The sequence below is a fragment of the Sander lucioperca genome, chromosome 14 (genome assembly GCF_008315115.2).
Source record: "Sander lucioperca isolate FBNREF2018 chromosome 14, SLUC_FBN_1.2, whole genome shotgun sequence".
Lineage (NCBI taxonomy): Eukaryota > Metazoa > Chordata > Actinopteri > Perciformes > Percidae > Sander > Sander lucioperca.
Window position 1 is genome coordinate 13,952,426 of NC_050186.1, and position 25,013 is coordinate 13,977,438.

General features: G+C 40.3%; 1 protein-coding gene across 4 annotated transcripts in view; it reads left to right on the top strand.

Annotated features, from left to right (window-relative positions):
* Positions 1-2,265: 2,265 nt before the first annotated feature.
* The window catches only part of pde8b (phosphodiesterase 8B), a 67,137-nt gene continuing 44,389 nt past the window's right edge, over positions 2,266-25,013 (top strand). The window contains exons 1-2 of one of the 4 annotated variants that reach the window (XM_031317590.2): positions 2,266-2,457; positions 24,498-24,554. In XM_031317590.2, coding sequence (XP_031173450.1) covers positions 2,404-2,457; positions 24,498-24,554 — 111 coding nt within the window. In that variant the 5' untranslated portion in view covers positions 2,266-2,403. Of the gene's footprint in view, positions 2,458-8,978; positions 9,698-24,038; positions 24,406-24,497; positions 24,555-25,013 lie in introns of those variants that run through there. The other 3 variants (XM_031317589.2, XM_035991385.1, XM_031317591.2) reach the window with 3 other exon arrangements.

Here is a 25,013-nt window from a genome sequence, read left to right on the forward strand (position 1 = left end):
TGCCTTGCGACACAGATCTACGAGAGCTTCATTTTCAGGTCAGAAAAGCCGGATTTCCGGAATTATCCGGAAGAATCACACCCCTGAGAAAAGGCGCAATATTTTAGCTCAACTGGTAGAGCGTTCGCCCCATTGCTACCCTAGAATAATAAGGTTCTATCTGACATTTTTGTAAAAATTGAGTTATTTACATATTCTTACTCTGGTATAACTTGTGAACATTATTTAAGGTGTTTTTTAAAAATAAAATTAATTTTGGGCGTTTTATTCAGAAAACAAAAAGGTTCTATCTACAAAGTTACACTCAGACTTGGAGTTATAAGGTTATATCTGTGGTCCAATCATCTTTTGGAATATTTACAGAAGGACCAATCAAATACTGTTTCTTTATGGTGCCAGGTTGTCTAGCGCTAGTTAACATTAGCTAGCGTTAGCTAACGTTAGCTAGCATTACCTAACATGACCGAAGTCTAAAAGTTGTCCTCAGCAAAATTCCAAACGCTATAATGCAACTACAATTGGAAATTCAGTCATCCCCTCATTTCCTTGCCAAACGTCATATCCAACTTGATTTGCATCATATTCTAAGACTAGTTACTGTTAGCTAACGCTAGCTAACGTTAGCTATATTTAAAAGTTGTCTTCGACTTCAGCAGAATCCAAAAGCATGAGAAAGAAAGAAATTACTTCAACATAATCCCATTGTTGGTTAGGGCTTGTCTCAAAATGATGGCTAAATTACATGTAGGCTACTAAATTAACATTAGCACACTATCAATAGCCTGGTAAAATTTGGTAGTGATTATCTCCTCATTGCAAGTAACAGGCAGCATGTATCTCAATCCATTTTAAGTAACCAGTCTTAGGTTTGAAATACCTTGTTCATAAGCAAAACATTTCTGATCAATTTTATTTGAATGAGTAGCCTATTGCTATATGAAATCTTGTATGACGCGTTTTACATTTAAATTGTTTAAAAAGTATTTGATAAACCTTTAAAATAAAGACTGATTTTAAATATTCATTCAACTTGTTTTGCTTTTCTACTGAAAAGACTGATAAACTGAAGGACCTGACATGCATCAGACCATGCATTTTTAGAATCATTCATTTACATTTAACTTACTGTTATCTTAAATAAGGAAAAGTATGCACTGGAAAAATATTGTGTTGCACAGTAAGTGCATGAATGCGTGAAGATTCAACATATTAACCAATAAAAAGACACTTTTTATTATATAAATTGAACAGTCCAACAGTATGTAGCCTATAAGTAAATTGTTAAAATTATTTGATAATCATTGTTCCTTTTTCTGTTTTTGAAGATAGAACCTTATAATTCCAAGGCTGCTGTTAGTTTTTAGAACTAAAAGGTTCTATCTACAATTGACCTGTTTCAAAAACCCTAATTTACAATTCATGTAGAATGTTGGTATCTCAGATGTAGAATACATTCCTATGTAACTCTGGTGCTATAAAGAAATGTGCTCCAGTTGACAGTTTTGCTATTTGCAATGCTAAAACTTTAAACCTCAATATCTCAAAACTGATCTGAACGCAGATATAGAACCTTATTATTCTGAGGTAGCGCCATGTTCAGATGTCTTGCCTCCTACGACGCGGTTTCGACTCCGACTTGAAACTTGACTCTCTGCTGCATGTCGTCCCCTCTCTCCCTCTTTTCCTATTGATCTTGAGCTGTGCTGTCAAAAATAAATAGAGTCTGAAAAGGATAGTTATACCATCGTATACAAGTTTTCCCTTTCCCTTTTTAAGATAGGCTAATGCTGTCATGTTGACTCAGAATAGCCTGCATTTAACTGACTTTTTTTCTTTCTTTTTTTACTTTTATCTAAGTGCATTTTTAGCAAAGTCATTTTTGGGCTACTTGTATTTGAGTAAACACTATTTAAAGTAGCAGTAGGCCTACTGTTCCTTGAGGATAATATGGTAGCTTTCTTTTTAAAATGTCAGTTTATCAATAATAACAATTAGCCTAAATAATAGGCTACACTAAACATTTAGCTGACAAAGTACTTTGATGCAGGACTTTGACTTGTATTTAAAGTGTTTTTTCTATACCTTTACTTAAAATATGATCTAAATAGGCTAGTTCATCCACCGCTGTTGTCATGTTGTTGCCGTACTGTGAGGACACTAGGGCCGCACGGACACCGAGCCTGCCGGACGGTGCAGTTTGAACCGAGAGGGTTTGGAAGTTCAGAGGCCGAAATCTAACTAACTATCCACCGCTACCTGTGGGACACCGCGTATCTCGGCAGCTATTAACGCGGTTATTAGATACAGTATTATACATATGCAGACCTGTGCTTAGTGTAAACAGTTTATGTTACTCGTTATTTAGATTTTATATTGAAGGACAAAACTCCGTGGCTTTAAGACATGAGTGGACTATCATCAGAGGAAAGTGCTTTATTTCCCAATGGACCACAAAAGGTAGGAGCTTACCACAGTAAGCAAAGTGCTGCTTCGTTCTTTCTGTGGAAAAACTGCAATATACGCTTCTCATTGAACTTTAATAGGCCTACATATTTTCTAAACAGGCCTAATTCATTTCGCCTACACACCTAAACCACTGCCACACTTCTTGCCTTTAACTTACAACTCATTAAGGAGCATAAAAAAAGTAAAGAAAGTGGACAAGAGAGTGTGTAGAGATGGCATGGAAAAATACAACAGCCTATTTTAGAGCCTAAATCAAAGCAAAGCTGTCCACCATTAGGCTACTTTAAAAAAAAAAAAAAGTAATGGTGGATTTTTTTTTATCAGGCTGTCCCATCTTTATAGTCCTAATTGCTGAAAGTATATTTGCATTACTCTTTGTGTTCTGTGGACTGAGGAATATGTAAAGATATGCAACAACTCTAAAGCTCTATATAACGCTAGAAAAAAAGCACATTTGGAAAAGATTTATCAGCAGGTGGTTTAATGTGTGCGACTCTCATAATTAAGGTTAGTTAATATACAGTAGTTTGTTGTGTGGTCATAGTTTACATACTTGCTGAAATGTGTGGTTTGCCAAGACTGCCAACTAACATCTGGATGTTGAAGTGTAAAGCTATAGCTGTGATGGTGAACTCGGACATGTATAAGGATATTTTAGATACATCAGCCTGTACATTAATGAGGGGCTTTAAAACAACATGAGCACCAAATATCTGAGGCCTGCCACCAGGGGGCTGTCTGCAGTCTCAACAGGAGATCATTTAATAGTGCTGAAGTGTTAAATAAGATGCATTAGTGCTCTCGAATACAAATAACCACACAGACATAAGTTCAAGAGTGAAATTAGTTTATACTTAAAGTCAAATAAGTATATCATTTAATTAAGTAAAAGTAGCAATATCATATTGTATCAACTCCAGTATAAGTAACATCCCTGCATGTTCCTTTAGTAAAAATACATTTAAGTGTTATTAGCAAAATATACTTGAAGTATCGAAAGTAAAAGTATATTCATTGTAGAAAATATGGCCCCTGCCAATGTTAAACTATAATATACCATATCATTGGAGTATTTTTAGACTTTTAATGTCGTAGCTGGTCGAGGTGGAGCTATTTCTTACGTTAAGTTGTATTAATCTAATGACTCATTTTATAAGCAAATCACATGTTCTGTATGTAAGAACTCAATTTGTAAAGTAGTTATAGCTGTTATGTGATGCAGTAAAAAGTCCAATATTTCCCTCTGAAATGTAGTGCATTAGAAGCATAAAGTAGCAGAAAATGCAAATAGTCAAGTAGTATAAAACTGGTATCTCAGAATTGTATTTGAGTACATGTTCTTAGTTCTTACTTTCCACTTCTGTGATCTTTCCCTCCTTCACGTTGTACACTGGAGTCATAGAAAGTTTTAGGACAATTTTTCCAGCTGTTATTTCCAAAGTATATGTCTCAGGGGATCCTCGGAGAGTCAATAAATCAACTCTCTATATTTATGTGGTTAAACTGTGGACGAAGTGATTCTGATAGTCTCCTCAGTGTCACTCACTGAAATTGTATGCTTTGCTAAAATCCCGACCTGCACACAAGCCAGGCCTGCAGTGTTGAATTCATTCTTTTTAACTTGTAGAAGAGTAGAAAATATTGCATAATAAGTGTTTAGTTAAACACGTGACACATAATGTCCTGACAGATGAACTGTGTCTATAGGGAGGCACGTTGATCCAGTGTTCCCTGTGATGTACAGGAGAGATTTAACAGCTCTAAAGTTAGATACAAATTCATTCAAGCACCACTTTATAATAATTGATACTTTCTAAAGGGCCTATACATTGTAACTAAGTTTATAAATGGTTTATACATCATTTTTTAATACTTTATAGATCAGTAATAAGCATGGTCCACTTGGGTTGAGTTGAAAACTTGTTTTGGCACTAGTCGAGGTGTATTTAAATGTTTTTGGCCACTTGAGGGCAGCAGAAACAACCTGTAAACATAACGCTGTCTTTAAAGTTATGCGGTGAATGTTTACGTATTTGCACTCTCAGCAGATACCGAGCAACAGTGCCATCCATTTGGAGTCGTGTTTGTGTTCACTAGATGAATGTCAGTCCAATATTCACTCTCTTTTAGCTCTGTTATTGTTTTTCACGAACTCCTATGAAAAAGATCTGACTCTTTAGCTGCTGAATGCTCCACTATGTTCACCAGCTAGTGGCTAACTGTGCTGTTTGGCGCTGAGCAGGTAGCGCACCGTGGATTTATCAGATCTTTTAGCTAAGAATTTGAATAAGATTCTCCACAGTGCTGTGTCAGCGCTGCAGAAATGTCTGGCTGCACGAGTTATCGTTCCGGTATCGGGGCAAAAGACATTCTGGCTTGTTTGTATTTCTCTTGTTTATATTGCGCTAAGCCCTGGATGCAGCGATGTTGCCTATGCAGAATAGATAGCAGAGATAATGGGAGGGGAGGAGCATTCCTGCCATCACGTGCCGGATTGGGGTAATCTTTATACGTACATCCGGTGAAACAGACTAGCGGTAAATAGCTGCCTGATGAGATCGGTGAGACCAAAACAGTAAAGCTGTGGGCTGTAAAAACAAGTACAATGGGCTAAAAGATGCTAAAATGCTGTGCGGCGCTGCAGAGTCAAGTCATTCTTTGAGTTCATTCTTTGTCATATATGATATTTAGCTGAATATCTTTGGGTTTTGGTCAGACAAAACAAGCAATATGAAGACCTCTACTTAGGGTTCATAAAATGGTGAAGCACCTCCGGTTAAACCAAATGATTTAAGGGATACTTTGTGCAATCAGTATAGCCTGAGGGCCTGCCTCATTTATTTTGGTTGAATCGCACTAGAGTTCGTTTGCCCCGCTGGTGTGGTACATTTGGGCAGGTGTGAATGCAGCAATCGCACTCGGGTGCGCGCCAAAAGAGACTTGCGCTTTCAAACGAACTCTGGAGCGGTTAGTTTGTGGTGAGGACGTGATCCGACCTCGAACTGCACCAACTGTTTAGCCGCAAGTCTGAGCTTAACGGCTCCTGTAGTCAGGTGTGCTCGCATCTCCGTGGTCAAAGAGCCACCGCCAAAGTTGGAGACAGACACCGGCAGAGCAGAGCGAAGTGGCAGAGCAGACGTAGTAACTTCGCTCGCAAAACAATGTCTGATTATTTAGATGAAATGAGCTGGTTTGACCGTGGAGATGCAAGAAATATGCACTAGTCCACACGAGACCTTCTTCCTGTATTTACTTTCTTGCTCCCGCCCCAGACACATCCGACCAATAAGAGGAGTGAATGTTCTTGCATGATTTGCAGTGGCGCATCTTGGTACGCTTGGATTTTTCCAGGTGTGAAACGCAAACCGGGCCAAGGGGAAATTAAGGAGCTAAAAGAGTCTCAATAAAGATAAATGCACACACTACATTCACATATGCACACACATACATGCACACACATGATTCATAAATACACACACAGGATACACAAATGCGCACAAAATTTACAAATACACACACAAAATTTAAAAAGCACAGAAGATTCACAAATGCATATAAAATTCATAAATGCACACAAAATTCAGAAATGCAAACAACATTTACAAATGCACACAAGATTCAGAAATGCACAGGACAAGATTCAGAAATGTATTTCTGATGCACACACAAATATATCTTGATTTACAAACTGCTTGCGGTCTGTGAACTTCACTGCATTTGTGTGTGAATTTTGAGACTGCCCTGACTTGGCTCGATACACAAATGCCTTTTTTTTAAACAGGGAATGTTCTGCAACCAATCAGATATCTCCCTTGTTTTAGCCAATCACAAGAACGCACCCCACGTGGGGGATTGTTTACTTATAAGCCAATCACATGAACGCGTTCACACAGCACTATATGAATGTGGGTGGAGTCATCCATTCTTGTAGTAATTTACGTAATGTTTTGCTCAACTTTAGGAGCTCCACACAGTCTGACGAGAAAGCGGCAAACTCCATACCCAGTGAAAGTCACCGTTTCTCGGTTATTGGACGACCGGCTCCGCCGAGCCTCGGAGCTGGCTTGCTGCCAGCTGCCGGCATAATTTTCATACATTTACAGTTTGAATTTTCTCATGCCACTTATAGAACATCTACCCCAAGGTCTTATAAAGCTACATATGGTGTCCGATTTCAATTTAATGCATTTTTGTGAACATTAGGGGTCTCCTTAGGAGGAGCTGCTAGCTAGGCTAGCTATGTGTCCCATTTAATCCTATGGGAAAGATCGTTGCTACACTTTCGGCATAATTTTCGTATATTTACTGTTTGAATTTCGTCATGCCACTTATAGAACATCTACCCCAAGATCTTATAAAGCTAACTATGGTGTCCAATTTCAATTTAATGCATTTTTGTGAACATTAGGGGTTTCGTTTCAGAGGTCTAAGAGGAGGCTAGCTAGCTCTCATTGATAGAGCTCCATCCAGCCGCAGCTCTATCAATGAGAGCCCTGGAGCTCTGTCAGGGCAGCGGCGTTTGGTAGTCCATTAACCCAAAAAACGGTGACTTTGCATGGGTATGGAGTGCCGTGGGCTGCCAGCCATGACGGAGCTCCATATACCTCCCAGCAGGTCGGGGTCTGTGAAGGAAGGCAGGCCGGGCAGCGAGGCAGCAACACAGGCAGCACCGCCCGCTGAACTCCCGACACACAGTCGGACAAAATTTGCAATTAGCCATCAATTTTCGTAAAATGGCCCATATTTGACCTCTACATAGTTGATTTCTCGCCTAAAATGTTGTCAGAAATGAATTTAATGATGAATAAGATGGTGAAAATTGTTAAAAATGTCCCGTTGTTGGTTGTTGCTCGTCTGCAAGTTCCGAGTTGGCAGTGGGCGTGACTTATAAGTTCGACCAATCAAGTACACCTAGGAAAAGGGAAAAGACCTTGCTCTGAAGTTGGAGCTAAAAACGTACGCTACTGAGGCCAGAGGAACTTAAAAATCCCCAAATTTTTCCTGTCGGAACACAACGAAAAAATCTTTCTAGGAACGTTTAGATCTAAGAACTGCAAAAATCCCTCCGGTCGGAAAGCCCCTCATGACTCCTACACCACATTCATATAGTGCTGTGTGAACGCATTCATGTGATTGGCTTATAAGTAAACATTCCCCCACGTGGTGTGCGTTCTTGTGATTGGCTAAAACAAGGGAGATATCTGATGGGTTGCAGAACATTCCCTGTTTAAAAAAAGGCATTTGAAATCGGACACCATATGTAGCTTTATAAGACCTTGGGGTAGATGTTCTATAAGTGGCATGAGAAAATTCAAACTGTAAATGTATGAAAATTATGCCGGCAGCTGGCAGCAAGCCAGCTCCGAGGCTCGGCGGAGCCGGTCGTCCAATAACCGCGAAACGTTGACTTTCACTGGGTATGGAGTTTGCCGCTTTCTCGTCAGACTGTGTGGAGCTCCTAAAGTTGAGCAAAACATTACGTAAATTACTACAAGAATGGATGACTCCACCCACATTCATATAGTGCTGTGTGAACGTGTTCATGTGATTGGCTTATAAGTAAAGGCATTTGTGTATCGAGCCAAGTCAGGGCAGTCTCAAAATTCACACACAAATGCAGTGAAGTTCACAGACCGCAAGCAGTTTGTAAATCAAGATATATTTGTGTGTGCATCAGAAATACATTTCTGAATCTTGTCCTGTGCATTTCTGAATCTTGTGTGCATTTGTAAATGTTGTTTGCATTTCTGAATTTTGTGTGCATTTATGAATTTTGTGTGTGTATTTGTGAATTTTGTGCGCATTTGTGTATCCTGTGTGTGTATTTATGAATCATGTGTGTGCATGTATGAATCCTGTGTGTGCATATGTGAATGTAGTGTGTGCATTTATCTTTATTGAGACTCTTTTAGCTCCATAGGAAATCGCTCCAAGTTGACAAACTCATCAGCTGATTCGGACCAAAGCTGACATTTTATAGACCAAACAGTTAATCAGTGAATCGACAAAATATCTTCCTAACTGCATTGTCAAAGGTCAGATGTCAAAGGTCAGCCCGAGTCCTCCAGGACCATACACACACACACACACACACACACACACACACACACACACACACACACACACACACACACACACACTTGGACTGCTGCACAATTTTGGCAAAAAAAATTAGATTATCTAAGTATCTTTTTTTAATCAATAAATCTAATTAAAATAGAAGCTAAAAGAGAAGGGTGGGAAGTGGTTTTTCATCGACCTTCCATTGCTTCTTTAATAGCATTCAGCCTGACCCCTGGAGTCAGGGCACGGCCTCGGGGGAGGTATAGAGGGTCATGACTGATGATGGACAGAAAGTAGTGATATAATGTTAGTGTGATGTAAAGAGAGAGAGAGAGAGAGAGAGAGAGAGAGAGAGAGAGAGAGAGAGAGAGAGAGAGAGAGAGAGAGATGGACCGTGGCCAATGATCTGCAAGCAGAATAACTAAAGACAGAAGATATTTCATAAAACATGTCACAGAGGACGAGCGGAGAGACAAAGCCGGATAAAGAGGTTATGAAGAGCTGCCGGGTAGTAGTCCATTTAGTCATTTTATTCATTAGTCCGGGTCATTTCATAGATGCGCTAGCGGGTGGTACAGGCCATCATCAGTGAGGTTTAGATTCAAGCCTGAAACACCTTTTTGTCCTGAATATTATATCGAAATCCAAGATCCTGCAATAGAGCTAAGCCTGAGGACGAACCGGATTCACGGCTCGCATGCCCCCCTCCCCCTTAATGTACTCAAACGAAGGTGTGTGGAGGAAAGAGCGATTCGAGCGCGCAGCCGATGCCCGGAGAAAACGGCAGCCTGTGTGCAGGCAGCTGTGGACGACAGGAAGCTGGTACCCAAAAGCGTCGGTGTTTATTGTCTGGGATCTGGCTCTGGAGGCGCGTCGCCGCTGAGGTATGGGCTGCGCTCCCAGTATCCACGTCTCTCAGAGCGGGGTGATCTACTGCCGAGACTCGGACGAATCCAACTCGCCGCACCAGACCACCACCATCTCCCAGGGCACCGCGGCCACGCTCCACGGGCTCTTCATCAAGAGCGATGCGGCCGAGACCATCCCCTCCGTCATCGCCTACCAGAGCCGCCACTCGCGCAACAACTCGTGCCGGGATCGCAAGGAGAACAGCGGGGGACACATTCGCATCGAGGCCGAGACGCAGACCAGCCACACCAGCGTCAAGGTATGGCTATATACTGTGTAGCCTATGCAGCCGGGGAGCGTTTAATAACGGAACCAAACACGATGATGCTGCTGTGACAGTGCCAGCAGCATCACCGGCTCGTGAGTGGAAATCACACGTGAGGAGGCCTGTCGGTTTGTTGGTTTGTTTGTTTGTTTGTTTGTTCGAGGCCCAAGCCTTTTGGTTGGTGCTTTTAATTAGTAATGACTTGAGTTCATTCAGTCTCCCCTCATTCACTGCCTTCACCAACCCCTCCCTGCAGCCACCAGTGTGAAACAGTGATGATAATTTAAATGGCTATACATCTGATATCACTGGCACGCACTATCACTGTGCTACTCTCATTGTTTCCCCAATGATGCATGCAATACATGACAGGTGTGCTAACAGGTTAACTACTCCTTTAATGCAAATGCTGTGCAGTTAGTCTTAGATCTGACCCATTTGACTGTAAACAATATAACAGATGCATGTCCAGTTCTACCCTGGCAGCTCAAAAATGATAACACTTTTACTGTAACCCTCTCCCCATTTAGCATTCATTAGCACTAAATGGTTTATAACACACTATATTGTAGTTGTCAGCAAATATACGGGCATCTTAAACAATTCTAACTTCACATATGAAGACATTTGATATTATGATGACTACTATATTGCCATTGGTTGTCCGTTTATACACTCTGCTATGGGCGCTCGCATGAGGAGTTGTAGTTGTTAACAAAAATATTAATAAACACTTAAATCTGCTTACAACTAAAGTGAAATACCAGCTAGCAATAACAACAAATCATTATATATCAATCAATCAATCAATCAATTGTAGGAGGTAAAGTGTTTCCATCCAAACTTGTTTTATAAAGAACAACTTTAACTCTACAAGTGTTGCTGGTGTGCTGAAGGTGAAGTTGTCCCAGAATTCCCTTTGCACGCTCTGCACTATCAGCTCTCTCATGTGTGCTATAACAAAAGCCTGTTTACAGACTATTGTTTATTATCTCTAAGTGCAGCCCCAGGCAAAATGTTCCCAGAAACAGAATACATTGTCAGATGAGCAAATATGTGCATCCAATTTATTTTTCTTTGTTCTTAAGCAACAACGCAGAGAAAGTGTGCCTCAAAGGGCCAAGTGTCAAAGGATCATCTGTGGTTTGACAACTCTTAAATTCAGTTTACAACACAGGACAGTTTATGGCCCTGACAGCTCTGCTTCAAAGCTAAAAGTATACCAAACTAGCTGGGAGACATTGTCCAGTGTTGCACAGGAAACCCTGTGCATAATAAGCTATTAACATAAGAAAGATGAAGCCATAAAGGGAAAAAAACAAGTTTGTTATTTAGTTAATAGCTCATTACATTCATCTTGGGAGATGCTACATGTAAAAGTCAAGTTGTTTGACAAAAAAAGCATCTTAACTCAAGTTGCACTTACTTGCTTTTACCAAAAGTTCCAAACACATATTTGTGATGACAAATTAGCGGTCTGCATGATTAAAAAAAAAAACTGTAAATAAGTGGACCTTGAGTTAAGATTTTTTATGGCTTGTCAAAAGTCAAGTTGTTATGGGAGATGCTCTTAACGTAATAAACCAAATGAATAAGTAATAATAAGTTAGTGTGAAAATTAAGAATGACTATTGTCTGTCAGCAGCAGTTTTCATGTGGGGAATCAGAACCTCAGTACAAAGATCATAAGGTTGTGGAGTTGTGTACACGTCTTTTCATATCTTTTGTGTGCTTTTTACTTGTTGATGGATCCCTCTCATGAGGGAGCATGTGAACAGATACTTCTTCATATTTATGATCGAACCCCAGAGGATATAGCTGTGTTTTTTTAAGAAGTAGTGTAGCAGATGATCTTGTCATCAGACTCTCGGAATAGATTAACCCATTCAGGCCTAGATTTACAAAATGGTTTAAAAACTGACATTATTTGGTATTTTTAATAAATATTATGTAATTAATGTACTTCTGGACTGAGCTTTTAGCCTTCAGAGGCCAACCAGTCCCATGCTCTTTAATTCTCACATTTCATTAATTTATGATACTTGTCTCCTCTGACCCTAATATGGAATAAAATTGGCACAATATGAGTAACTGGATTGAATGAAAATATTTAGTCTAACAGGATGCTTCTCATCAGCAGCTGAAATGAATACCCCAATAATATTTAGGTCCAGCAATTTAATAGCTTTTACAGATTTGTGTCATTAGTTAAGGTTGTGTGTGTGTGTGTGTGTGTGTGTGTGTGTGTGTGTGTGTCTGTGTGTGTGTGCCCTGTTCCTAAGCTCTTCCTCAGTTCCCCTCTTTCTCCGAGAACTGAGAGAGTATCTAATTATTATTAAACCCATCTGGCATTCCCTGCAGGATTTGGATAATCCTGTTGATCACACTCCTGTGTGTGTATATATATATGCACAAGTCATGTGTTTACCCCTCAGGTCAGTACGACCTGAATTATCACTTTCTTCATCATCGTCGCAACCACCTCTAGTTTAGACGCACAAAAGTTCAGTGATCATTAACAATACAGCTTCTGTGTTTTGAAAAAGAAATGAAAAAAAATGTATCCTCTCGAATTCCATCATACACATTTATAAAACAACCTTTAATATATCCTTCTTTCACATGAAAAATAACTGTTTCCAAAGCCCCTTTAGCCTGTTGTGCAACTTAAGTTACCTAATATTTCAATACTTAGGCTACAAAGCCCAACAAACATTTTGTTAACCATAAATCAAATGTAAATGGTAAATGTACATGTGCAAACGACACCCTTTGACCTCTTACGTCATGCAAAGGTTGTGTCCAGTCAGTGGCTTCTTCTCTGAATTAGCAGCTGCAATAGCAGCATTTTCTAGTGGACTTTTTTTTTTCAGTGTCCAACCTAAAAAACAACAACACATAAACATCGGCCGCTGTCATCGAATGGCATCTCGTTTGCCGTTCTATTTACCCATTCTATTTCTATGATATGTACATACCGAAACTGAGTGCACGCAAAGCCCATAACCTTTGTGATGTACAGAGCAGATCCTCATCATACACTCAGATTATTGCACTTGTTTACACACATCACGTAGGGTATGCACGTAGGGTATGTGATGTAACTATTCCTTGTGCTGTTTGAGAGAACATGCACGTCCACTTTAGGCCAGAAAAATCTGAAAACCTTATCTTTTCCTTACAGTTTCTGTGTGCGAATAATCTTGGGGAAAATAACTTTTGGAAAACATTGATGTACTGTGTGTCTTCTCACACAGTTGTGGGAGCAGTAATGCGAGGAAGACAACTATCTGTTGCTTCTAACCCTCCCTGTGAGCATCATTTTAAATGCCAGTGTTGAAAAAGAAATCCACAATCCTGTCATGCAGGCCTTTGTTTGCTTGAGCATGCTGAAGAATCTGCTGTCACTGTTTAATAGTAGATTAAACAGACAGTCTGACTGTAAATGGATGCATTTTGTGTGGAAGTTTGCATTGTTTGTCATCAGTAATGATGTTAATAGTTATTAAATTGCCATTTAGCCTAATTGCTTGTTATTTCAGATTATTTATTTTTTGCCAGTACGGAAGATTTTAAACTAGATGCAGCTATTAAAAATGACTTTCTTACAGTCAGTTTTACAGTTTTATGGTTTGTTTGTATCTTTGTACAGCAGCTAGGCAATAACAGTTAAACTGGTCAACAGCGAGCATTTACGATTAAGAGATTTTGCCAGTGTTACTATTGTTTCAGCGTTTGAGTGTTGATTGATGGAGATCTTTACGAAAACAATGTCAAAGCAGTAACCTGAACGCACATTGTTTGGAGCAACATTTTCAGATAAAGCTGTTGAGTGTGGACACATGCAGTCTGAGTTTTGGATGTAAGACGGGGGTGTGTGAGAACAGGAATGTCATCCCGGCTGTGAAGTGGAAAATAGTTTGACTGTTGGACCGGGACAACTGTTTACATGCGAAGAAGTTCCCGTAGGTGTGTGTTTGCATGCATGTTATCTCACTGGAGCATAGTTTGAATTTTTATCAAGCGCAGTCAGGTTTCCATGCTCTTTTTTGGTAGTTTTGAAATGTAGTGCATCAGAATGATTAGTACCAGGGATGGTGGCACTTAAATGTTGGAGGGCAAGTGAGTCCTGCCCCTCAAACTGTGGATTTAATTTCTTGAGACGTATTTGGATGCTGCAGAATTTTGGGAGGTTTCCAAACTAGATTCATGCAACGCAGTTGGGGTAATAACAGCCAATATCAAATCGGACAAATAAATATTAAAAGAGTCGAGCAGAATTGTATTCACCAGGATTAGCCTGGATACTAAAAATGAGTCATAAGTGAGTGATTGAAAAAAAAATGTCTTTATTTTCCATGCCAGCCGGTGAGCTGATTTGCCATATTTGGACAAGAGCCCGAACAATACTGGATGTTTGATACTGCATTGTTTGAGAGTTTACATTTAGAACAGATAAAAAATGTACGTTTATTCACGAGTTAGCAATGGACAATCATGCAAATATTCTTGATTTAAACATTTTAATCGATTGACAGCCCTACATATAACTTAATCAAACATTAGTATACCCTTTAAGTATACATTAAATTTGGTTATTTAAGGATTGTGACCAACATATGTCCCAAGTGAGACATTTTGCAGTTGTATAAATCCACCCTGGTGCCGTCAGGCTATACTTGTAGCTGTAGCGGGGCTTTGAGCTAAATGTTAATATCTGCATGCTAACCTGCTAACAATAACAATGCTAAGACGCTGATGAGGAGCTGATATGTTTACCTTGTAATTGAGACACTGTTTCTAAATCACCACAAACATATCTTCAGCATTTTTGTAGTGCAATTTCTTGCTGGTAATTGGCCTATATGTTATGCGAGGAACTTTGAGCAGTGTCGGTCACTTTTAGTGGGTTAGCAGGCCAAATCACAATCAGTGTACATTATCTAATAAAGCAGAGTAGAATGTGTTAGCACTGTACTGGAGCTCATTGGCACCATCCGTCCATCCGTCCATCCATCGTCGTCCGATTATCCGGGATCGGGCCGCAGGGGCAGCAGCTCCAGCAGGGGACCCAAACTTTCCTTTACCGAGCCACATTAACCAGCACTGACTGAGGGATCCCGAAGCCTTCCCAGGCCAGGGTGGAGATATAATCTCTCCACTTAGTCCTGGGTCTTCCCGAGGCCTCCTCCCAGCTGGACGTGCCTTGAACACCTCCCTAGGGAGGAGCCCTGGGGTTCTGGCATCCACCTCTGCTGGCTCCTTTCGACGCAAAGGGGAAGTGGCTCTACTCCAAGTTCCTCACAGATGACTGAGCTCCTCAGCCTCATCTCTAAAGGTCAATTTATGCTTCTGCGTTAAATCGATGCCGTGGGTACGTACATAGGTACGGACCCGACCCCCAAATAATAATACGAAAAATAATAATTAGATATTTTTATTTATTTATTTATTTTTTTACAGTGTACTCTGTATCAATCACTATGTGGAATCAATCTTCCATCACCATTCATCTGTTGGTGTCGTCGTGCACTGCAGTCTGTTTTATTTTTATTGTCTGTCAACTGGCAGTGTTTTAGAGAGAGGCTCATGAGCGGCCGCTTGCACGGTAACGGTATGTGGACGAGCGAGGTAGAGAGTTACTGAAGAGAGAGAGAGCAGGCAGCATTAAAACAAAGCAGGAAATCAGAGAAATAAAATGTTGTTTTTCGCCGATTTATGACTGAAAATGCAACTGTAGCAAGTATCTCACTATTATTAACGTTATCCAAATTCATAATTAGAAACAACAAATAATATATCTAGCTACAAAAAAGCCGGAAAGTCGAAAGTTAGACAGAAGTACAAAGAGTCAATGGCTATGAAGATGATCACCGTCTTGTCTCCTCTCATTGGTTTAAACTGGCAGCTTTCAGAATGCTGCTGACCGCTGTGTTGCAGTAGCTGCAGGATTTATCTTGTCTCGTCGCAAATCTTTGGTCTGGACTTGCTACCGCACACACAGTGAGTGATACAGAGTGAAATTGTAAGTTCTTGTTAATGACTTTTACTTGCTTCACTTCAGCTACATTTACTTGAGGTAAAGATAAAGGAATATTTTAGTTGGCTATAGAAATAAGTCTAGCTAGTGTAAACGAGTGAAATACAAGAAATAGCTCGCCTAGTAAGGTATCCGAAGCCCTCTATTCTTTACCATTAATATAGCCTGCTATCTCTATAGTATTAAAACAATATCAGTCCCTAAATATCAGTGTCACTGTTAATGCTATTGTACCAGTATATCCTTCAATTCATTGAACAAATGGATACTGGAAGAGAGAGAGAGGCACCAAGGCATAGCCTAAACTAAATTATTTCATAATATTTATTATATATGCTTGATTCTGACCAACTTAACTTTCTGCATTCCTTTGCTGTAATAAATTAAACAAGTATGTAGATGTTGCCTAAATGTAGACTAGGCTATATATGAGCATACATAGATACATACATACATACATACATACATACTAGAACTTTTATTCATCTCGCCATCAGGTTATTAAATTCAGACATACTTTAAATCCTTGTCAACCATATTGCAACGAGCTAGTTCAGCGTATCATGCCTGACTGGAGTAGTGTGTTTTTCTTTAGGAGTGGGAAGGGCAGACAGCATGTTGCCTGTTTCGTCATTTGGGCTGCCTTGTTGAGTGCAGCGGCACTGAGAACATTATATTTCACATAATTGAAACTCTTTTTTAAAAAATGAAATAGGATTAGTCCAACGAATCGTTCCGTTTGTAATGCGCACCTAACCGAAAGCCTCGTACCGAACGGTTCAATACGAATACGTGTATCGTTACACCCCTAGTAATTAAATAGTCTTATTTTGACCTGCAACTTATCTAATAAAGAGAGGAATTAGGTATGGTATTACTTTACCACACATTTACACGGGCAGATAGATAGCGGTTAAGTCTTAGCCTAAAGAAGACCTCAGCAGGAGCACAGTCTGGCCTAAGTAAATCCCCCCCATGCAGCTTTGATGTATCTAAAAGCTAACTTTAGAGTTTGTAAGTAAGATTTTGCAAGGGAAAGTTTTGCATAGCCTCGGGGCTAAGCCCCCCCTGTCTTTCAATCCTAGTGACGTCCCTGTTTCTCCCACTTTGCCTCTCTAGAGTACTTGCCCTGAAGCTAATCACCATCACTCTTCTCTCACTCTACCACACACACACACACACACACACACACACACACACACACACACACACGCCGGCCCTGCTATTCTCTTAAAGAGATCGACGCACACACCAATGCACAAGTATAAACTTCAGGCCACTTACGTAGGCTACGGCGAAAGCTCTGCGTGGAGCCTCGGCAAAACCATAAATCCCGCTTAAGGGTGACGCCAGCCACTCTTCTAAGAAAACCCATTTCAGCCACCTGTACCCGAGATCTAGTTCTTTCGGTCATAACCCAGCCTTCATGACCATAGGTGAGAGTAGGAACGAAAATTGGCCGGTGGATCGACAGCTTTGTACCAGAATTGTAACTTATTGTCAACTGTGAATGTTAGAAAACATAAAAAAGAGGGATTGAATATACTGCTGTTACTATGTATAATAATGTTCTCTACAGTGTGCTATTATTGGTAGCGTGAACATCATGTTTGAAGGTTGCAGCCAGGAAGCCTGCTCACATGACAAAGTTGACGCACTTCACAATATCAGTTGATCAGTATGAGCTTAGCGTGACTTCATGCTGTGGAAAGAGGGCTAAAGAACAAGGAAGATGCCAGTAGCAGGGTGCAGACTGAGGCTGACCACAAGTCCATCCAGGCCCTACAAAAGCCCACCTGCACCGCAGATAAGACGAGGCCTTGTTGCAAGGACTGTGATTCCCGTGAACGCCATGGCCTGCTGCAAACAATGGGTAATACAATATAATAAAAGCTGACTGCTTGGTATTTATCTGGCATTATACAAAATAAATCAAATAACATTTCAGTGTGGTGCAGGACACAGATCAAAGGGACTTAATGCACAGGATCAGAAGATTTAACCCCTGCATTGAAAGCCACAATGACATACTGTATAATTTCTGATTTTTAAACTTTTTTAAGTTTGTTGAGGTTCAAAGTAAGAGCCACGCTGTTATGTGGAGTGAGGAATAGTGGACCCAAACGCAGAGTGAGAGGCAGGCAGGAAGGCAGGAGAAGGTTTGTTAGGTCTGATTTATTAGTCCCAACACAAAAATGAACAAAGGGAGTCCCGGATGAAGCAGCAGGCAAAAAACGATTCCCAAAACAAGAAAAGGCATCCAAAAACAAACCAAGGGAGTCAAAAACCAGGGAAATACAGGAGGGGAAGAAACAGACCAGAACAGACACAGAGAACACACAAACTCAGACAAACTGACGGCACCAGAACACAAAATGATCTGACAAGAGACAAAAGAAACACAGGGGCTAAATAAACTGGGTAACGAGAAGACGCAGGACAGGTGACACCAGGGCTGGGGAACAGGTGGAGCACATCAGACAATCACACAGGCGGGAAAACACAAAGTAAAGCAGGACAAGACAAGGCAGAAAACAGACTATCAAAATAAAACAGGAAACAGAAAAAGCAGACAGAAAACATGACATCAACTAAACACAGAAACTTGACACAACACTAAACACAAGGGAGGACAGAGAACACAGGAACAACATACACAAACAGTACAGACAACAGATAAGTACGAAACCATAACACACGCAGGGTCAAGTCTAGATGATGAATACACCCATCTTTGTCACTTACTCAAAAATGATTAGACATTGGCCTGTAAGTGTAAACAACTCTTTCTGTTCTCCAGCCACAATGTAAACTTACTTGTCATCTTTATAATCTAACATCATTGTAAACAATGAAAACACCTTCAAACGAATACACTGAAACATATAACTTTGAGTTAATTGCATTCTGAAGAATAAACTGCAAAGAAATGGTGGAGCGGGCCTCCACAATGAAAGCAATGTTTAATCTGTATCCTAATGTGTATACAGTATAGGCAATGACATGATGTACCCAGTGAGTAATTAGAGGTTTATTTATACAGCACCTTTCAAAGCCAACGTTACTGAGTACCTCACAAAAACAATAGAATGAGCTGAATTGACTCCAAGAGGACAGCAGGTCCAAAGCAAGAAAAGCTTTAGAAAGTTAGCAATTAGTTGAAGTCAGAGGTTTTACAAACAGAGTTAAAGTGGTGGTGCAGAGGGAGAGACATGAGGCAAAGATACTGCTTAAGCTGCATGCTGGTGTTCTGAAAACAATGGCTATACAGTTATTGTAGTTTGGCTGCTGATTTTGCCCGTTTAACAAAACCCTTTTTTAGTGGCAGCAGTGGCTGTCACACACAGCTCAGTCAAATCAAACACACAGACGTGATGCATACTGTATATTTTTTAGATTCATTGTGACAAAGGGTGTTTTTTACATGTACTCGTCTTTAAAGGAACCAAACCCAGTCCTCTTAAAGTGGACCAACAGAAAAGTGACTCAGTTCTTTGTGCGTTCACATTGTCAGTTTACTTGAAAGAGGACTCAGTTCTGTTTCTGGTCCACTTCAGCTCTGATGCGGTCTCAGGGCTAAAATACATTGACAAAAGGAGAAATTAACCCGAAGCGTGTTGTGTGCACAATTCACAGGTGAAGAGAACCGCAATGCGGACTTGAAGCAAACCATACTCAGACCGCCTCCAAAGGAGGTTATGGGAAATGTAGTTCCAAAACATAACCATTGCAGCTATATAGTAAAATACTTTTTATCAGTAGACCTGTCTCCTCCATTGGAATAGAATTACTTTATTGTAATTTCACAACATTGTACAATGGAATTAAGCCGTAATCATGATGGTGCATTCACACATACCAAACAGTAATCAAAAATAGAGGAAAAAATATATTATGTATATTAAAAAATATGAATCTGCTTTGACCTATAAAATCTGCAAAACAGCTGGGATATTGCACATTTTCTGAGTTGTAGTGGTCCTATAATACAAGTAATACGTCACAAAGAGTATACAAAGGTGCCATTGGAATGTAAACATCCGTGCTGTGTTCTATATATAACATATGAAGGTTGGAATGTAGCTGTAAGTATTGTAGTGCCGACAGTCAGTGTAGACAGTCGGTGTTGGTCAGTTCTCATGTGGCTCTGCGATGGAAGCTGTTTGTCTGTGATTTAAAGGACCTGAAGCGTCTATCAGAGGGCAGCAGCAGGTCAAACAGATGGTGTCCAGGGTCAACATTATTAATGCATCAGACTTGCACTACCGATGTACAGCATCTTACCAGGATTTATTATTGTAAATGTTTAGATACTACAGTTCTAGTTTCAGATTAGTTACATTGATAGTTAAAATTTTTTTTATCATTTATGTTCATTTTATTGCTTATCTACCTTTTTGAATGTTTTTGCAGTATGTTGTGCAATCTCTATATCAGATAACAGATATCTGCATATGAATGCAACGGGACAAGATTTTGGTATCTCATGTGTGAGCGTGCTTTGGTTGCAGGCAGGTAAACAGTCCATTTATAGAACAAAAGAGGCGAAACGCATTGACCGAAATGCATTCTCGGAACCCATCGGCTATTGTCTGATGACGATTTAGCTTTTTATTAGCTTTTTTATTTATTTATCTTGCTGTAGTCTCGCTTTGCCAGACCTTCCTCCGCAGCACTGTGTTGGAGGGTCTGGCTAGTCCACACAGCATTCCTGAATGGGAAAAGAATGTGCTGTGGTTTATTGGCATTTCTTTAAACCAATCACAATTGTCATGGGCGGCGTTAAGCTCTGCATGGAGCTGCTGCAAAATAGCCTCGGGAAGCAAACTAGTTTACTGTAACTGTGCGAATTACCATTGAGATTCATAAACTACTCCATCTTGCGTATTTTTTTTTATGTGAATATACAGATTCAGAATTACTGAAAACAAAAATGCCAACTAATCTGTAAACTGTCTTCGCAGTCTTTCTTTTTTTCTCTCTCCTCCAACTTTCTATACACTTTCTCTTCTCTTTGCTGTCTTTCCCCGCCTGTCCCTGGATTGTCTGAATCCTTATGAATGAAGCGTACAAGCAAACTTCAAACTCATTCTTTTCCACCTCCATCCATCTTGCTTCTACCATTCATCTTAACTGTGAGTCCCTTTGTCTGTGTACTCCTAAATCTCCCTTCATCTATTTGCCCTTCCTGTCTTTCCTTTAGGATTTTGTCACCTACTCTAAGAAGAGATGGTTTCCTACAGTATGACAGCTTCACCCAACACTTCCTCCATCATAGTCTTAACTCCACTGACTGATCTCTCTCCAAATTGTTCCTTTAGCAGTAATTACTGTATTGGCCCCATTTCCACTGCTTTCTTCCTGTTCTGTTTCACATCTGGCTGTGTCATCCTCAAGTTAAACACAGTTACTCATTTTCTCATGAAGCTCAACCCTCAACCCCGCTTTGACATCTTTGAAATCTGTGCTTCTTGTTGTTACTGAAGCACTCAACAACGATTCAGTCCCCTCTTGTCTTTTTATCTCACAAGTCTTTTGTCTTAAACACTGAACAATTAGATGCTGTTTGCCTCTCTTACTGGCTTGGTGGATCTCTGGTTCAGCACTCCCTTGGGTCATCTCTTACTAGATCAGCTCCCTTGGGTCATCTCTTACTAGATCGACTCCCTTGGGTCATCTCTTACTAGATCGACTCCCTTGGGTCATCTCTTACTAGATCGACTCCCTTGGGTCATCTCTTACTAGATCAACTCCCTTGGGTCATCTCTTACTAGATCAGCTCCCTTGGGTCATCTCTTACTAGATCAACTCCCTTGGGTCATCTCTTACTAGATCAGCTCCCTTGGGTCATCTCTTACTAGATCAACTCCCTTGGGTCATCTCTTACTAGATCAGCTCCCTTGGGTCATCTCTTACTAGATCAGCTCCCTTGGGTCATCTCTTACTAGATCAGCTCCCTTGGGTCATCTCTTACTAGATCAACTCCCTTGGGTCATCTCTTACTAGATCAGCTCCCTTGGGTCATCTCTTACTAGATCAGCTCCCTTGGGTCATCTCTTACTAGATCGGGTGGTGATGGCGCAGTGCATATGACACATGCCTTTGGTGTGGGAGATCTGGGTTCAATTCCCACTGCGATACATCAACCAACGTGTCCCTGAGCAAGACACTTAACCCATAGTTGCTCCAGAGGCGTGTGGCCTCTGACATATGTAGCAATTGTAGGTCGCTCTGGATAAAAGCATCAGCTAAATGACATGTAAGGTGTAAGGTAAGATTGACACCCATGGGTCATCTCTTACTAGGTCGACTCCCTTGGGTCATCTCTTAATAGGTCAACTCCCTTGGATCATCTCTTACTAGATCGACACCTTTGGGTCATCTCTTACTAAATTGACATCATTACTTCGCCCCGTTAGACCTCACCATAATCACAAATTGCTAAATTTTTGCAGGGCAACCTAATAGAGGCACCCAAACTGTTATATGCTCCTGTAGCTCTTCGCTCAGAGCAAAATAAAATGTTTAAATGGACAACAAGTCTTCCAATTTAATGAAAATATAGTCTATATCCACGACATTCCACTTCTGGGATTGCTCCGGTGTCGCAGGAAATTCCGCCGGATTCATGTTTTTTCGCCGATGTTCGTTTCCTTCCGCTTTCTTTGTGTTGGAATTTTAAACTCCGGTGGATTTATGAGGACTATGGTTAACTGCTCCTCATATCTCTGCAGGGTAAATCCAGACAGCTAGCTAGACTATCTGTACAATCTGAGTTTTTCTGTTGCACGACTAAAACAACTTTTGAACGTACACACCAAAACAAGTTCCTTCTGGCTTAGCGCCGCCCATGACTATTGGTTTAAAGAAATGCCAATAAACCAGAGCATGGTTTTCTCCCATCACGGAATGCTATGGGGACTAGCCAGACTCTCCTCCGCAGCGCCTTGGCGGATGGTCTGGCAAAGCGAGACTAATGAAAATAAATTGCACGTAGAGCACGCAGAGCAATTACCCTCCAACACATACAAACCTGTATTAACAGCATACAGACATCATAAACAGCCTTTACACCTGCTTCCTGATAACCATGATGCATTTTGTTTATGGTAGCAACAAAAAAATCTGGCAGGCCTATCTTTGATTTGGATTTTAAGGAAAAAGAAGATTTCTGCACAGACGTCAAGACATATTACTGGGCACATTCAATTAGCTTCTTGAATGATGGGTTCTATAGGAACGGACACTTTCGGTTAGTTTTTGTTATTTTACTTTTTTTTTTCTCTTAACTTTGACATCCAACAATGCTCACTTTGCATCTGCTCATTCAATCTGAAAGTCTGTGTGTGTGTGTGTGTGTGTGTGTGTGTGTGTGTGTGTGTGTGTGTGTGTGTTTGTGTGTGTGTGTGTGTGTGTGCTTCAACAGTTATTCAATCTTTTAAAATGGCCTAATGTTTAATATAATATATATATATATATATATATATATATATATATATAAAAAGATAACATGAACACTACACAAAAAATGACCTTAAATGTGAATTAACTAAATCAACATCACTGCCAAACATGTGGGTCATATTAAGTCACATGCCAATCACCAGTATTAGTCAACCTTAAATACCCTGAACTGTCTGTCATGGTGAGTGCAGTGCAGTTTGTTTTCCAACACTATTGCTCACAAATGCTGCAATTTCTTAGTATTATATTGCTCTATTGAAGCAACGTAGATGCATGTTACCCAGATGCATGTTAGTGGCGGGTTAAGGTTTGTCCACCTTTCAGCCTAATTACCACTGACAAATAATACTGACGTTAGGTTGAGTCACCATCCCGTGTTTACCTCACTGCTTTAGTCATACAGCGGCTTAAGTAGAGTTTGTGCGTCGCAAGCATTATCATGAAGCTTGTGCCTCTAGTGGAATTACCTGAAATCCCCCCCCCCCCCCTTTTCTTTCTGTTTTTGTGGATGCCTCATGGATGTTTGTCTTCAGCTGGAAGGAGAAGTTAATCTCGAACATTCCCCATTGGGTTATAAGTGTGTGTTTACGAACACGTCGGCGGCAAAAACCACATGTTCTAACAAAGATTGTTCAATAAAAAAATAAATAAATAACTTACTCACTCTAAAATATCCCTGATGGTTAATTCCTGGGTATGACACACAGAGATGAAGTGGTGTCTACTATGAGACTGTACAACGCTGATTCATTGTGTGTTTTAAAGTGTGCTGTAAGAATGTGTTTGCATACGTATGCTCAAAGCATGGGGTTAAGAGGCCGGCTGAAGCTGCCCAGGCAGGGAGCGTAAAACACTCACATGCATACAGCTCAGATGCTCCTGCAGTGGGATTATGCAAGTAAACCTGTGAGTTCAATTTGCAGGTGGCTGCTAATACCTTCTAAAAGAGGTTTGCAGTGGACCGCTCCACTACATGTTTTATATCTACGTCTAAAGCGTAAGAAAAGGCGATCACAAAATCTGTGTTAAAGAACCCAGATAGTTGTTGTATTAGGAGGCTGTTTCTGTTTTACAAGGAAATACTTGTGTTATTGCTGCATGGGCTCCTGAAACAAAGAGGGAGGTAAGAGAGAAGATTAAAGGTGGTGAAGTGCAACAGGGACAGACAGGTCGTGCAAGAAAAAAAAATGGTAAAATGGTAAGAAGTGTTCACAGCTTCTTTTGCTTTGTGTGTGTTATGTGTTTGGTTTGTGACAGCTATTCACACGCCGTCTCATCTGTTGCCTGCAGGTTTCATCTACAGAAGAATGTGTCGGACCTATGAGACTGACTCAAGAGCCCATTCAGGTAAGAAACAGACGTCTGGGATCATTTTTGTCACTTTTGTCATGTTTTGGCAGACCTGATGTTCAAACACAAGAAGCTGGTTTTTGTATTGCTTGATGAACTGCATTTGACCAGGTTGACTTTCCTTGACATATTTTCATGCTGCAACCTTTATTATACCAATTGATTAATCTGCAGATTATTTGAATGATTAACCAATTAATCTATTAGTATATGAAACGCCAAAACAATTGTCAAATTCCCATTACAAATTTGCAGAGCCGAAATGTCTGTGAATGTCTTCAAATGGCTTGTTTTGTTCGACCAAAATACCTAAAACCCTTACTATCAGCTTTAAATTGATATGTAACAATGAAAAGCAGTACTCCCTCTCATTTGAGAGGCTGGAATCAAAGAATATTTGGCATTTTCCACTATTTTTGCTTGAAAAATGACTGGAACAATTAATTGATTATCAAC